Source organism: Schistocerca cancellata, chromosome 5 (assembly GCF_023864275.1).
Source record: "Schistocerca cancellata isolate TAMUIC-IGC-003103 chromosome 5, iqSchCanc2.1, whole genome shotgun sequence".
Lineage (NCBI taxonomy): Eukaryota > Metazoa > Arthropoda > Insecta > Orthoptera > Acrididae > Schistocerca > Schistocerca cancellata.
Window position 1 is genome coordinate 413,838,480 of NC_064630.1, and position 17,609 is coordinate 413,856,088.

At 44.7% G+C, this 17,609-nt stretch overlaps 1 protein-coding gene across 2 annotated transcripts in view; it reads left to right on the forward strand.

The window, feature by feature from the left end:
* LOC126187590 (endoplasmic reticulum metallopeptidase 1-like) overlaps positions 1-17,609 on the forward strand; it is a 303,753-nt gene that overhangs the window by 244,341 nt on the left and 41,803 nt on the right. For both annotated transcript variants that reach the window (XM_049928772.1, XM_049928773.1), the window contains 2 exons: positions 13,228-13,355; positions 17,254-17,385. In XM_049928772.1, coding sequence (XP_049784729.1) covers positions 13,228-13,355; positions 17,254-17,385 — 260 coding nt within the window. The remainder of the gene's footprint in view (positions 1-13,227; positions 13,356-17,253; positions 17,386-17,609) is intronic.

The window sequence follows — 17,609 nt, forward strand, 5'->3', positions numbered from 1 at the left end:
TAAACCACCCTAGATGTTACTACAGTGGTGTGATGTGGAGGACTGGTCTCACATGGTTAGATGACATCCCTCGTGGAAATAGCATTCACGAATACAGCGAACATCGCTGGCAGCTGGAGAGTAGAGCTACCTGTCTAAAATGAGTAGTATCCATGTCTTGCCATGACATTGTTCCCCATATGTAAGTCACAACAGTCAGAACTTGGTTGTGTGCCAATTGAGCTGCCAATGCCACATTGGCTTTTGCCTTTATGCTGTGTCAATGACTGCTGCTCCGGCTTCACTGTCAGGGCTTGGGTGTGTGGTAACTGCCCTGATGTGGTGGCAGCAATACTTGCAGTATTAGCAGATATCCCCTGATATAACCACACCAGGGCAGCTTCCTGTCAGAGCTGTTTCCATGGTGCTTCTTGTATTAACTCGTGGGATGTGCCTTCACTTTTCTTTAGCCATGTCAAGTACAACAGCTGTGGCATAACATACCTCCCCTCTCTGGGAGACCTGGCCACCAGATCGCAGATCATGGGAATCTGGAAGAGGCTTGGCAAACACATTACGGTTCAACAAATATGTACAGAACATTGTCTGCTTTGTTGCACTAATTCAGCTTAAACTGTAAGATTCAGTAGCTGATTGCTTAGTTAATTTTTACTTCCTAATTACTATTTTCCAAGGTGAACTCAGTCCACTGACAACTGATGCACTGGAAGTTCGCATGGGTGGATATTTTCTGCTTAAAACAGATGTGAGTTGCACAAAGTAGACTCAGTAACACAAAGGTCCAGAAATTGAGACAATAATCATTATGAATTCATTGTGTCAATCATAGCGCTACTGTTGGATGTATACTGAGGAAAATGCCCAACAGTAATGCATACTTTCTGAGTTGCTTCAAGCTCATTGAGCAAGTGGATTAAGTAGAGTTTCAAGGTGTCGGTGAGATAGGTCAAGTTCTGGACTGGGAGGACTTCCAGTGGTTTCTGTGACCAGTACAATGAAGGCTGTGTCACATTCACAATGGTGGTATCAGTTTGTGATCTCCAAAGTTGTCGTTAATTAACAACCTAATACCTTGTTGGTCTAATTGTATCATGCCACTAGGGCTATCTCATTTAGAACAATTAGCAACAAACACTGCAGATTCCTACTTGTAATAGGTCCAGTGCATGCCTGCCCTTTGGTAATAACCTGGGAGCACTTGGATATAGCGTGTGCATTGTTCCCCGTTTTGCCTAAAAATACCTGATCTTGCATGCCTTGGAGTTTGGCCTGGACTACCTGGGTCAGCCCTATGATGATCCACATTCCCTCTCTCTGACAGTGAAGAAGCTCATCCACAGACATTAACATGAAACTCCCAGCCTCCTTGGAAACGAACATCATTCATCTTTCACTCTTATTTATGTATATTTCCCTAGATTTTCCAATTTTACTGTGTAAAGGTGGAATGTAGAATATTTGTACCATGCATTGGCACTTGCCATCAGAAAGTGTACCAGCACATACAAACAAGCATGATCAGTGCTGATTCCGATCGCTGCAATGTGATATGACAGGATCTTTTCATGCAATGGTGTTGTGAACTCTAATTCAGTTGATATTTCCTTCTGGACCTCCCATAGGCCAGCTAAAAATTGCTCGGGAGGTAAAAATGTGGGGATTGTCCATGCACCACATGATGTATGGTCTTTTGCAACCACTTTACTCATTCATCCACTATGGTGACAGCTAATGACTACAAGAACCTCACTACAATTACCCTTGTGTCTAAAAATTTTAACCTGATCTATACAATGCTGTGTTCCAGAATTCATCACACCAACAGCCGCTCTCTCATAACCCGTTCATTTCTCCATTACTTCCTATACAGCACGAGCATTGTTCAGTATGCCCTGCTTCTAATTTGCCAGTTGTGTAGTGTGCCACACACTTATTGCTTTGTTACTATCCACTATTCCCCTCACCTGTTCCAGAGTGTCCACCAGTTCTCAGATATTGTCATTATCTGTGGTCCCGAGTACTGCTTTCAACAACATACCCCATGTCCAGTCACCTTCTGGTAAAACACTGCAGTGTGCTTGCTACTAAATCTGCCTCATGGTGTAACTGCTCGTGGAGACTTTTGTAGGAAAGACGTAACCTTTTGAATTACCCTTTTGGTGATATCATTTCATCCACTTGGTATGACCCCCTGATACTGTGTAATGAGCATATTTGTCTTAACCTTCTTGGTAATGAGCCTGTTACCAAAACCCATTGAACTATGTGGTAATCTGGTAATTCATCCCTTTAAATGCTCAGCTTTATCATGTAAGCACTGGTGGCTTCATCATGGCTAAGGTCAAAGCTTCACCTGTCTAGATAACGTTTATATAGAACCTCAAAACTAACGACAGTTTTGCCAAATCCATGTCATCAAATCCAAAATTGTTGCCAGGGGTGGGAAATATCCTCTTACTGTCTACTTCCTCTACACAAACTCCACTCCTGTTTGTAAACCATTGTGATATGGCTAATTCACCATTACTGTTTAGTGGTTCTACCACAAAAAATATGTCGAATAGTTCCATTCTTAGGTTCATCCAAACTAATTTCCCTGTACCTTCCGAGATCTTTTTTCACTAATTGAGTCATAATGTCTTTGCATGCAGTTTAATAGGTTTGTTCCTTGTGAGGCATGAACCTGTCGCAGTGTGTCACTGACAGCAGTTTCCCCCAAGGGGAACAAAACCCCAGAGTTCCACTGTGTGCTGCTGAAAATCAATTTTTGCATGATTTTTATTTAGGAAACCTAACTTCAGGATCTCGTAGCACCCTTCACCCCCATGGGGCAGAACTTCCATACTCTTTTGGATGTGATTTGCTTCAACTTAAAAACCTAACTTTGCTGAGCCAAGCGATTCATAATGATTATTCCCTGCCTCTTATAACCTAGAATGTGGAGGTTTCAACTGCCTTTTACCCAAGAGATCCAGACTTGACAGACACATGAGCCCCTGTGTCTAACAATAACTAATACTCTCTAACATCTACTATAAAAATTAATAAACGCTCTATCTTTGCATACATTTCTGTAAGCATGGAAACATACTGGGAATGCCATCCAGCAGATTGAGTTCCCATTGGTGTTCAATGACGATACCCTTGTCCTTGTCCATTTTACATCTTACTCTTACAGACCTGCTCTTGATGCCCAGCCACTTAACATTTTGTTCATTGTGATTGGTGACGCTGCCTCAGAATGTCGCTGAAACATCCACATCTGTAACACATTACATTAATAGGTAACATATTTCTTTTACCCTCTACTCCCATCACTGTGTCTCTCTTCAAGCTCTTTGGCTACCCTGATGGCAGCAGCTAGGTCCATTGGGCTCCTGCATGCCGCCCCCCCCCCCCCCCCCCCCCCCCCCCGCCCTGTGGGTTCGGGGTAAGAATAGGCCCGCGGTATTCCTGCCTGTCGTAAGAGGTGACTTAAAGGAGTCTCAAACATTTCGGCGTTAATGTGATTGTTCTCTAAGGGGTTTGACCTCTACTTTTCAAAATTTTCTGTTAGTATGTACCGTTTGGGGAAGGACGCCTTACGTGATGCATCATAAATCCATCTTGCCTTATGGTCTGGCACACTAGATAGGGTCATGGAGTTGGACTTGCACCGAGCTTCTGGCCATTTTGGCTGCAGTGTGTTCTGGGTAGCATACATTCTCTCCATTGTGTGCTTCCATCTTCATCCTCACGATACAAATGGATATTAGACACCCGAAATCCGGCACAGTAGCCAGTCCGTTGTGGTGGGGTTGTCATGTAACCCTCTTGATGGTAGCCCCCTGACTACACAGGGATTGCACTGCTGGTGCCTGAGCTGCTACCTCCACACACATGCCAAGGAGTAGATGCCTATCTCCCTGGGGCATTGGGACTCCTGGCAAAGGCCATCCTGCCAGGTGGTCTTTGCTGTGGCTGGGTGGACAGTCCCTGGTCGGAGTGGGTGGCATCAGGATGGATGACACTCAGTGAAGCATGGCACATGTTCTCTTGCTGGTGGCCAGCTGCCAGTAGTCTCTCTCACTTAAATGTGCAGAAGTATGACCCCCAAATAGTTTCCTCCCTGGCCACACCTTGGGAGGAATGTAGGGCTTCAGAGCGACAGGATCCTTATTCACCACGTTATCTAGTTTGCAGTAGAACTGATGGGTACACCTTTCTGGAAACCAAGCCTCTGTTTTTTGTTGGGCACCTGGAAGATAAGTTTGGGGAAGCAACAGCGCTATCCAAAATGTGCAGTGGGTCGGTTTTGATTCAGGCGGCATCTCCAACCCAGTCCATGGGATTACTTACCTGTGACAAGCTGGGTGATACCCCTGTTTTGGTCACTCCCCACAAAAGCCTCAATATGGTCCAGGGCATTATTTTTCATCGCGACATCCTGTTACATTCCAATGATCAGTTACATGCTAATTTAGAATGATGGGGGTGTTCATTTCGTCCGGTGCATATACATGGGACCAAAAGACAATAGGGTTGCCAACGGTGCCTTCATCTTTGCCTTCAACGGTGATTCATTACCTGAAAGGGTCAAGTTGATGGTGTAACGCTGTGATGTCAAACACTATGTCCCTCCCCTTATGCGGTGCTTTACATGTTGGAAATTTGGGCATATGTCCTCCCAGTGCCCTTCCAGTGCCACATGTAGAGATTGCGGATGTTCGCTTCACCCGAATACTCAATGTGCGCCTCCTCCCACCTGTGTGAACTGTAGACAGCCTCACTCCCCCTGCTTGTCAGACTGCCAATACTCCAAAAGGAGTGTAAAATAATGGAGTACAAGACCCTGGACAGGCTATCTTACCGTGAGGCTAAATTAAAATTTTAAAGGCTACACCCTGTTCCCATGGTCTTTTCTTATGCCACTGCCGTGACAGCGTCGCCATCGAAGACGCTGTTCTGCCCACCATCTAAGGCTGCTCCTGTCAGCCCTCAGGGCCGCCCTTTTTCTTCCCCCCTCCAGTTGACTGGGGGAAAGGCTTCTTCTGATACTCCCAGAGCTTCTACTTTAGGAGCATTGCCCCCCAAAAAGCCGGGGACACTGGTCCACCCCCCCCCCCCCCCCCCATCCAGCCCCCCTCCCGCTGCTCCTGCTCCAGGTCCTCTCCTGCGGAAGGGGTCCCTTGGGACTCTACCTTCCACAATTCCCCCCCCCCTCCCCCTCCCCGTGGTGCAGTGGACACCAGCAAGTGGCTGAAAGAGCCACTGGCTGCTGGTCGAAGGGCTTAAAGATCTTCGTCTGCCCCTGTAGCTACTTCTGAGAAGCCCACCCAGCAGGCCCCTGAGGAGTGCCGAGAGGACAAAACTTCAAAGAAAAAGTCCGCTAAGGAACAGGAGCCTCCTGTGCCCCCTATACCAGCATTCTCCCCACGGCTCTGCATCTGAGGATGAGGTGGAGATTCTGGCATCCCCTGAGGACCTGGATCTCGCCAATACTCAGCAAGTGGTGGTAGGTGCTGCTGAGGCCTAATTTGCATCCTTGGTCAGTCCATGCTGCCCCACATGACAGAAGCATCATTCTCTAGTGGAACTGCTGCGGTTTTTTCTCCCACCTGGCTGAGTTATGTCAACTCTTAAGCAGTACACCTGCCTTTTGCATTGTCCTTCAGGGGACCTGGTTTCACGCTATGCGGACCCCCGCCCTGTGTGGCTACCAGTGGTACTACAGAAACCGTCCTGCCTGTGACAGTCAGGTGGCGTATGTATTTTCGTCCTTACCTCTGTCTGTAGTGAACCTGTGCCCCTTCAAACACCATTAGAAGCTGTTGCTGTCAGGGTAAGGACACCTCAGGAAATTACTATCCGTAACATCTACCTCCTTCCAGATGGTAAAGCACCACCCCATATTTTGGCTGCACTCATTTTGCAACTGCCCCAACCTTTTCTCCTTCTGGGTGATTTTAACGCCCATAACACTTTATTGGGTGGAGCCAAGGTTAATGGCGGTGGCAAAGTTGTTGAGGACCTCCTTACTCACCTTGACCTTTGCCTCCTTAACACAGGTGCCTCCACACATTGCAGTGTGGCACATGAAACATATTCGGTCATTGATCTATCAGTATGCAGTCCTGGTCTCCGCCCTTCTATGTACTGGAGAGCACATGACGACTTGCGTGGTAGTGACGACTTTCCACTTTTCCTGTCCCTACTGCAATGTCCCTCATCTCAATGCCTGCCCAGGTGGGTTCTTCCCAAGGCTGACTGGAACACCTTTACATCCTCTACCAACATAGTATATCCGTCGCATGTTGCCATCGATGAAGTGATCCATCTCGTCACTGATACCATTGTCACCGCAGCTGAATCAGCAATCCCTCAATCCTCCAGTTGCGCCTGGCAGAAGTCAGTACCTTGGTGGTCACCTGAAATCGCTGCAGCCATTAGAGACCATAGGCGGGCCCTCCAACGACATAAGCGCCCCCCCCCCCTCCCTGGAGGACATCATTGCTTTCAAATGGCTCTGAGCACAGGCTCGCCTCCTCATCAAACAAAAGAAGCAGGAGTGTTGGGCATGCTGTGTCTCCACCACTGGAACAGGAACCTCCTTCTCTCAGGTTTGGACCAAGCTCCGCCAACTTTATGGCTACCAGAACCAAGCAAGAGTACCGGGCGTTTCCTCAAATGGAACTGTATCTGCCGATCCCGACGTAATTTCAGAACATCTTGCTGTGCATTATTCTCGCATCTCTGCATCAGCGAATTACCATCCCACTTTTAGTCTCCTCAGAGGGTGGAGTGACACCGCCTCTCTTTTGCTCCACTCCACCCTGAGCCTTACAACGCTCCTTTTAGTGAGTGGGAATTCCTTAGTGCCCTTGCCGAATGTCCTGACACATCACCTGGCCCAGATCACATCCATTAGCAAATGCTGAAACATCTGTCACCAGATTCCCAACCCCGCCTCCTGGCTGTCTTCAACAGCGTTTGGAGCAAAGGCGAATTCCCATCACAATGGAGGGAAAGTGTCATCATTCCGGTGCTAAAGTCCAGAAAGAACCCACAAGATGTTGAGTGCTATCGCCCCATCAGCTTCACCAATGTCTTGGCAAGCTGTTGGAAAGTATGATGAGCCAGCGATTGTGTTGGCTCCTTGAGTCTCGGGACCTCCTGGCTCCGTCTCGGTGCAGTTTTTGCCAAGGACACTCCACCATCGACAACTTGGTGTACCTGGAGTCTGCCATTCGGTCAGCCATTTCCTGGCAACCACACCTTATCGCAGTCTCTTTCGACCTCACAAAGGCCTACAATACCACTTGGCGACACCACATTCTCAGTACTCTGCATGAGTGGGGTCTTCGGGGCCCACTCCTGATTTTTATACAGAACTTTTTATCGTACCGCATTTTCAGAGTTTGCATTGGTGCTTCCCATAGTGCACCCCATACACAAGAGAATGGGGTCCCACAGGACTTTGTCCTGAGCATCCCACTCTTTCTAATTGCCGTCAATGGTCTTGCACTAGTAGTAGGATCGTCAGTCTCTCCCCTCCTATACACTGACAATTTTTTTAATTTCTTTCTGCTCCTCTTCTACTGTTGTAGCTGAACGCCATCTGCAAGGAGCTATACAGAAGGCACAGTCATGAGCCCTCAATCAAGGCTTCCAGTTTTCAGCCGCCAAAACTTGAGAGATGCACTTCTGTCGTCATCGAGCCGTCCGTCCCCATCCACAACTTTCCCTCGATGACCAACTACTAGATGTAGTGGAGACTTACTGCTTTCTGGGGCTGGTGTTTGATGCCCGCTTAAGTTGGCTTCCCCTTATTTATCAGCTAAGTGCTGGCGGCATCTTAATCTACTTTGATGCCTGAGCCATACCGACTGGGGGTGCTGAACGTCGTACACTACTGCGGCTGTACCAAGCCATTGTACAGTCCTGTGTTGATTACGGAAGCGTGGTGTATGGTTCAGCTGCCCCTTCTGTACCGAGTCTCCTAGACTGTGTCCACCACTGTGGAGTTCGCCTCACTACTGGAGCCTTTCGATCTAGCCCTGTGAACAGCCTCCTTGTAGAAGCTGGTGTTCCTCCATCGCGGCTCCAGCGGCAAATTTTACTCAATTAGTCACAAACTATACTGCACACATGCATGGTTCACCCTGCCACTCAAAGCACCATCTTCTTTTCCCCAACACTGCGGTCCATCTCCTGCAACGGTGGCCCAGAATTGGGAATCCCTTCACTGTCCGTGTCTGGTCACTTCTTCATGACCTCGACGCTCCCGCCCCCCTCCCCCCCCACCTTTCCTGCAGACTCGCTTCCGTACCCCTCCATGGTCCATACCTCGGCCACAGCTTTGGCTGGACCTATTGCTTGGCCCCAAAGGCTCAGTCCCACCTGACGTCCTCCGCCAGAATTTTCTCTCTGTTCTTGGCGAGTTTGGGTGCTCAGACATCATCTACACTGATGGATCAGTGGTCAACGGTCTTGTTGGCTTCGCATACGCTCACATTGACCATACAGAACAACACTCCTTACTGGTTGGCTGTAGCGTATTCTCTGCAGAGCTGGTTGCCATCTATCATGCTCTTGAACATATCCACTCCTGCTCTGGTGAGTCCTTCATTTGTAGTGACTCCTTAAGCAGCCTACAAGCCCTCGACCAGTGCATCGCTAGGCATCCTTTGGTACTGTTAATCCAGGAGTCTCTTCATGCCCTCTACAGGAGTGGACACTCAGTGACCTTCATTTGGACCCCAGGCCATGTCGGGACACCGGGCAATGAACATGTTGGCCGTCTGGCCAAACAGGACACCAATAAACCATCTCTAGACATTGGCCACCCGGAGACCGATTTGCGAGCAGTCTTCCACCGCAAAGTTTTCGCAATTTGGGACACTGAATGGCGCAACCTGAGCACACCAAATGAACTCTGTGCTATCAAGGAGATGACGAATGTGTGGTGGTCATCCGTGTGAGCCACTCGCAGGGAATCAGTTGCCCTTTGTCAGCTCCGCATTGGCCATTCGTGGCTAACACATGGCTACCTTATCCATCATGAGGACCCACCTCGGTGTCGCTGTGGCTCCCTTTTGACTGTCGTGCACATCTTGCTTGACTGCCCACTTTTAGCTGCTCTACGATGGACTTTTAATCTTCCCAGCACCTTACCCTGGGTGTTGCGTGACAATGCCTCAACAGCAGATTTAGTTTTAAGTTTTATTCATGAAGGGTTTTTTTATCGTACCATCTAAGGGCAGGTGTTTGTCCTTCTTTCTGGGGCCTCCACCCTCCCTCCCTTTTAAATCTGTCACCCTTTGCTTGCATTCATTCGTCTTTGTGTTCATCTTTTCCCTATGTGTATTCATCTCGCCTTGCCTTTTTGTGGTGAACATTTTAAAGTGTTGCAGAGTGGTTGGCTCATCATCTTTTATTTTGTGATCAGCCAGCCCAGAACATCTGTACTATGGTTTTAATGCCTTTTTCTACTTTTCCTTATGGTGTATGTCTTCCCCGGTTTTTTGTTCATGCCATTCATTTTCTTTTTAAGTGGGGTTCCACATTCCTTTTCCCCCTTTTACTTTCCCAACCGTACTTACGGATTTGCTTTACCCTGAGCCTTGTTTGCATGAGGAACAAGGGACTGATGACCTTGTAGTTTGGTCCCTTTATCCCTCAAACCAATCAACCAACCAACCAACCTGCATGCACCCTCTTTGGCATATCAGATGGCAGTCCTCTTAGGAAAGCGTCCAACACTATATGCTACACTTCTTGGAGAATGTCTTTGTTTGCTTCATGATCTCATATTAACTTGTTGGTATTCGCATAATTCTTTCATATTATGTGAACACAACTTCCTACTGATTTGATTCACCCCTGCACCACCCCATTCAGCTGTTTATAAAAGGATCTAGAGCTATTTTGCTTCATGTGCCACTGCAAAAGACATTCCTTAAGCCGCTTGATTGCAAGTACATTTCATAAGTCCTTGTGATACACCAGTAAGTCTTTCCTTCTCCCATTAAGTGCAATTTGGTCATCTGTAATGACTGTTCACCTGTCCAGAAACAAAGCCTTGGGGCTGCCTCTAGGTCATTTACAAATACCAACACATCCTCTGTTGTCTAGCCTGACACAGGCATAACCGATCTGGTGACAACTGACTCCAGCAAAGGAGCAGTTAAAATGGTCAGGGACCTATCTACTAAAGTACCTACACATAGCACAAATACAAAAACTGGGAACAAAGCATAGACAGTCATGAACAGAGTACTGCATAAACTCAAAGGGCATAAGTGAGAAAGTCAGTGTCCAAAGCAGGGTTGATGTTTGAATAGCAGTTAGGAAAGATTTAATGAAGCTAATGTGGCATGCTAAACAAGACTGACAGAGGTCCACTAGCAAAGCTCTGTGCTGCTATTGGGTCAGCCCATGTGACCCTGTGATTGTGCGTCTGGTGATGCTGAACAAATACTATCTGTATGCCTCTGATCCTTTATCAGTATCTTCCAGTGGTGGGAATATTAAATCTTCTCCCTAGCATCTAGCTCCCTATGCATCTGTGTTGTCTTTTCTTAACTGAGCTACTTAAGTCGCCAAAAATGTAATTACTTTTTGCCCTGTAACATACTGTGTCTGACTCCTGACACTGTAGAACCTCTGAATCTTGACTCAGTAGGACCTGTACCCACCATATCACAACACAGGAAGAGAAAACAAAGAACATAGAAAGACACCACCAATAGAGGCAACTATAATAATAATATTGCACTACTACTACTCCTTACGTCTAATCATGAGCCATCATGACTCAGTACACTGTTCAGTAAGATGGCTGTAACAATGGCATATGTGACACTTCATTGGTATTGACTCGGAGCACAGTGCACAGTGGCCTAACATGTTCTGCTGTGTGCATCTCACCAGACACATACCAGCATTATCCTCGCTAGTGTTCCCAAGGAGCTGTGACAGATTGGCAGGTTCTTCAGGCTTTTAAACTCCACCCTCAAGCTTCTCTGGTAGTTCTGTTTCGTATCATGTGCCTTGCACATAAGACACAAAAGGGAAAAGCAGTCCATCCACTCACCCCCATTGTGTTACCAATATTTCAAGCTATGGCTAGATGTGTCCCTGGATTCAACTGCAGATGTGACAGCTGTGGATTTGACACCACATGTTGAGGCAGGGGGTGGATGATATCTATGGTGGGTGATGGAGCCGGACTGCTAGTGGTCAGGAGGCCTACAGTCCAACACCCTGGGCATGGTTGCATTGATGTGGTGTAGTGGGTTGGGTTGGGTTGCTGCCAGGTGGCTGCACATCATCCTGTCACAGAAAGAGCATTCACAAATAATTGTTTTATTCCAAGCATACGTGCACTAGTCATGGAGGTACTAGGCAGTGGCCACTGCCCCGTGGGACATGGGTGAAACAGCTGGTGAAGCATGCTCACTCAGCAATGACCTGCTGTCACGACCAGCTGGAGGCAGGCAAAGCTGTGTGGGTAGCACTCTGGTGATACTAAGTCAGGCCATGTGTGGCAGCCAGTGAAAGTGGCAGCAACATCAGGTGCTGATGCACAACTCAGTGCTAGATGCACTGGGGCATGCAGTGCCAAATGGTGGACTACAGTGCAGACAGCAGTGGCATGTGTCAACACAGGTGGTAGAGGAGAGCAGCAACATTTGCTCAGATAGGGGAATGAACAAAAACAGTTTCTACCCACACAGGTGGTGACGGTTGGGCATCTGGGTGAACCAGGCTTGATTGGTGGTTCACTAGAATGGATGACCAACAGTGTTTGCAAGTTATCCATCAGGTGGTCCACTGGTTGGATGATGCCAGGTCAGCAGCATTCAGACTTGGTACTGATGGCAGGCCCACAGCTAGTAGAGACATTCTGGCAGTGGCAGCTCTCTGGTCCAAATTCAATCATAGACTGGCATAGACTTCCCCTTTCAGCTAGAGACTTTCAAATGAAGTGTTGCCTGTCTAAAATGTGAAATATTTATATGGGCTTGGCTCATCTCAGTTTTGCCAAGGCATTGTTTACCATCAAATAAGTCACAACAGAGCCACGACACCATGTAGCAATTTGGTCACCAACACCACAGTAGTGTGTGTGTGTGTGTGTGTGTGTGTGTGTGTGTGTGTGTGTGTGTGTGTGTGTGTCTGTCTTTCTGCTGCATCAGTGATATAGTGGCTCTGGTTTTGCTATTGGGCTCAAGTACGTGGCAACTTCCCAAACACTGTGGTGACACTAACAGCAGTACCAGCAGGAAGCACCTGATGTAACCATGCCCAGCCAGCATCTCTCTGACCTGATTCTTGGCACTTCTTGTATTTCTCGTTAGTTTTATTTACCCATGCCAATTGAAACAGCTGCAGTACGCAAAGAGATTCTACAACATTTTTTTTTTTTTTTTTTTTTTTTTCCTTTTGCAAGAAACAACTCTCATATTGCATGCCATAGTAGTACAGCCTTTAGATGGAGGAAATGATTCTGTCCATTCCTAGTGCCTGTGGAGGCAAATAAGCATATTTGTCCAGTGACTTTTGATCTCCCTCTTAAATCCAGTCAACCATCTTTTCTGTACCATTGTTTGAAGGGAGTATTAATGAGTAAGTAATTTTTTTATACTTTCCTTATTCATTGCTTCAACCTGGTATACTTAAGATATTTCTTTTCGGACTCTGCTCTCTGACAGGTGAAAATATAAAAGACTGTTGTTACATGTGCTGCTGACAGTATGTTATCTTGATTAAAGAGTCATAGACAGATGTAAAAGTAATGTCAGATGTGCCCCAGGGAAGTGTGGTTGGATCGTCGTTGTTCATGTTGCATATTAATACCTTGTAGACAACATTAATAGAGATCTGTTGTACACACCTTCCTCTTTCTGCATGCCTACTAAGACTAAAACAAATTTTCAACTACAGAATAAAAGATTGCAATTCATCTTGAGATGAGGTGTGAATGGATTACATTGAATACTAATTCTCAGATAACTTTGGTTCAATCTATCATATCTATTTATTTCCTACTCCTCCAATCATCATCATAGGCTGGCAAATGTTTCAGTTATAGCTAATTTCCAGCTTGATAAACTATTTCTTTTTACAAATTTGCTGTAGGAGTATGTAGTTTTTTAATACTATAAAATGCTCGAACATAAATTGTTGAAGATTGACATTTTTGAACTATTAAGACTAAAATTGTATTATTTTGATTTTTAACAGGAGCCAGTGATGATGGAGCTAGCTGTGCTGTAATGCTGGAAATATTTAGAGTAATAACACAGAGAGATGAACCTCTGAATAATAATTTAATTTTACTGTTTAATGGTGGTGAAGAAAATCTTATGGAGGTATTCATGTCTAATATGATTATTAACAATATTTGTAGCAGTACCTGTATTTTGTGCTGCACTTAAAGTTAGAAGTTAAATATGAAAAGTCAATAAGAGATACTAATTCAAACTGAATAAGACACACATTGAAATGTAACTAGACTCATTAAAAAAAAAATCATCTAACACGATCCTTTGTTGTGATCTACTGCTATATCTTCAAAAAAAAAAAATCTTTTTTTTACCTCACCCCTCCTTCAGTTGCCTTGCTCCATTGCACCTCCTCATCTGGAAGAACATTTAAACTACTTTCCCTTAAATTTAGTATTCATTCACATTCTTTAGTCTCATACAACCTTGTTGGCATTATGAATCTGCAAATACTAAAAGACCATACATTGGCTATAAATCTGTCATTAGCAATTTAATTACACAAAGGCAAATGCAGTGCAGTACTGGCTGATCTGATGATAAGATAATTGTTTAGTTGTGGCGTCCTGAATAAACAGTAACATAAATGAGAAAAGTCATTTGTCACATGTTGTGGTCCAAGATGGTACTACAATATTTCAGATTATGTAATGTCACGATCTCAGTTAACTGAGTACAGCATCTTTTGCAGACTATTTCTGAAGGATAATTAAAAATTAATGGTATCAAATTATAAGATAATTTTCTGACCAGCACTTTCCTCCAGGAGGCATATAGAAAGTAGCACAGAACCCACTGCTTTGAAAACGAAATTACTGTTACTCTAACAGTCTATATTAAGTCATGTTTATGAATATAATAGAGGGAAACATTCCACGTGGGAAAAATATATCTAAAAACAAAGATGATGTGACTTACCAAACGAAAGTGCTGGCACGTTGATAGACACACAAACATCCACACACAATTCTAGCTTTAGAATTCTTCGTCAGGAAAGAGGGAAGGAGAGGGAAAGACGAAAGGATTTGGGTTTTAAGGGAGAGGGTAAGGAGTCATTCCAATCCCGGGAGCGGAAAGACTTACCTTAGGGGGAAAAAAAGGATGGGTATACACTCGCTCGCTCGCGCGCGCGCGCGTGCACGCCCCTCCCCCCCCCCACCCCCCCCCACACACACACATATACAGAGGCCTGTGTGTGTGTGTGTGTGTGTGTGTGTGTGTGTGTGTGTGTGTGTGTGTGTGTGTGTGTGTGTGTGTGTGTGTGTGTGTGTGTGCCCCCGTCCTTTTTTCCCCCTAAGGTAAGTCTTTCCGCTCCCGGGATTGGAATGACTCCTTACCCTCTCCCTTAAAACCCAAATCCTTTCGTCTTTCCCTCTCCTTCCCTCTTTCCTGACGAAGCAACCGTTGGTTGCGAAAGCTAGAATTTTGTGTGTATGTTTGTGTTTGTTTGTGTGTCTATCGACGTGCCAGCGCTTTAGTTTGGTAAGTCACATCATCTTTGTTTTTAGATATATTAAGCCATGTTTAAAATTTTTTGTGTTGTTCATACGGATTTGCAGTATAGAATCCCCCAAAACCTGAACATTGAGTGCAAGTAAATGTGATGTAAATAATCATCAGCTTAATTCACTGTCATAGAACCAAATAGTTTAGATTGTAAAAGCCAATGAAATGCTGCAACATAAAACGATATCATTGACATATAGTCATAAATGTTGAACCTGGCGGGTATAATGAGTACATTGACAGAAATGAAAATGAGAGTTAGACTGAGAGATAAACCTAGATTTCACCCAAGGAATTAAAGATTTGGTATTAAACACACCATCACCACCACTCCCAGTGCCACATCTACCATTGCTTTATCTTCTGCATCTGAGGATGTAAACTCTATTTATAACTAGTGGTCTTAATATTTCTGTTGTGAAACCACTGTTAGACATAGTTGTCAAATTTCTTACAGTGCTGTACATGCCATTGTTATGCTCTAAAGTTATTAAATATTTTGTGTCTGTACTAAATATTGTGATAAACAGTTCATTTCCTCTAGTACCAGGTGTCCGGCCGTTGCAATTAAGGAGCCAACAAAGTTAGCAAACTCTGTTCTCTATCTGTTGAGGAAAATGTCAACCATACATAGTAGTCTCATCCCCATACTGCTGGACAGGAAGTCTACTTGCCAAACATGCAGTGTAAACAGAGAGAAAGTCAAACACAGCTGCTGTCAATTGTTAAAGATTGCAGTTGTACTTCACATGTCCATGGCGTTAGAGCAACAAGTGTGATGTGTTTTCTATGGAGCAAGGGAAGAATGCCCATTGAGATCTATTGGAAAATGCAGCCCACATATGGTGTTGTGAGTTTGACAAAGGCTGTGAAGTCTTGCATGACATTGAGCAGTTTGGGAGGCAACATTCATCGCTGACTGACAACATTTCTCTGTGGATGCAATGGTGAAAGTAGATCAGGATGTGCACGTCATGGCCATTTCCCAGGAGGTTGGCATATTGTATGGGAATGCTTATAACTTCATTCACAGCTGTTTATGGTACTGGAAGGTTTCATGATGGTGGGTGCCCAAGGAGTGGGGTGATATGATGAAAGGCAAACTAATGATGTCTTCACTGAATCATCTGGACTGGATTTAAAGAAGGGTGAGGGTTTCCTGACCTGCACTGTTACTGGAGATGAAATGTGGATATTGCATTCCATGTCGGAATCCAAGCAGCGAGGTGTGGAAACATCTGGGTTCTCCTGTGACAAAAAAATTCTGTTGGGAAAATATGTTAACGCCTTTCTGGGATTGCATGGATCACTCCTGCTGGATTTCATGCCACAAGGTGTAACCATCAATGCTGACGGTTATTGTTCCACGCTGTCACGTCTGAGGGCTGCCATCTGGCAAAGGCAATGGAGGATTCTCGATATGAACAACAGGATTCTGCTCCACAATGATGCAAGACCACATGTGGCAATCAGAACTGCCAAAAAGCACCAAGCATTTCACTGTGAGATTCTGGACCACCCACCATACAGTCCAGACCTCGCCCCCCCTGGTGATTCCCACTTTTTCAGACTGCTGAAAGAATTCCTGGCAGGACAGTGATTCATAAGTAATGATGAAGTCAAGAGAGCAGTCTGACAGTGGTTCCATATTCAGCCAGATGAATTCTACCACAGGGACATCTCAAATGTAATGCTGCAGTGGGATAGTCGAATGAACCATTCTGGAGAATATGTAGAAAAATTGTGTAAAGATCGTAGAATAGGATGTATATTTGTCATTACCTGTATATACCTTAATTTGGCTAGTAAAAAATAGGGGCAAAGACTTTGACTTGCCTTGTATAACACAAGCTACATAGCTTTTTGAGATATCGTAAGTAACAGAATGTTGATGGTAATCATAATTACAATATTTCTGCACAGCTCCTTGTAAAAAAAAAAAAAAAAAAAAAAAAAAAACAGGTTGTTGATTGTGATATGGGTTTAATACTTGGATAAGAGAAATTTGCAAACGCAACTCTCACACACAACTGCAGCCTCGGGCAACTGAAACCACACTCTCACTTGTTACACACCGAAACACTTGTTACATCCCATCCTGGATTTCCCATTGTGTGATTTTGTAATACTTTTTATTGATGTTCAGGAGACAGTTATGAATGTATTGATTAGTCTACAGTTAATGGCTGAATTTGAGTGGATGGAATCAGTACTATTATAAACTAGAAGCCGTTATATTATGATTGTCTTTAAAATCGCTTGTCCTACTATGACTTCAACATGTATGACTCTATATGCAGGAGGTGTGTACAGCATATATCATAACTGTCTTAAGAGAATATTCTTGACTTGCTATCGATAAATTTTTAGATGCTTATTTGTTACATTGATTAAATATATCCTCCTACAAATAAGAAGAATTACAAACAGATTATTCTTTACTGAATTCATATTAACTTGATAACATCCTTGTTTATAGGCTTCACATGGTTTCATCACCAAACATAAATGGGCAAAAGAGGTCCGAGCTTTCATAAATCTTGAAGCATGTGGTGCTGGAGGCAGGGAGGTTCTCTTTCAAGCAGGCCCAAATAATCCATGGCTAATGCAGGTATAATAATTGTAATATTATACATTCCTTAGGATTTTCGTAACCCACATGTCTTAGTAATAAAAATCTCAGTTCTGTAATGTCAGATTCTGCTGCAGACCTTCATGTGTGCAAGATGTTGACAAAACAGTAAAATGTGAAATAACACATTTATTTGAAAGGAAATTTCAAGCAGCAGTCATAATTTCTTAGAATTTGCCATACCATCAACTGTCCTGCAGCCC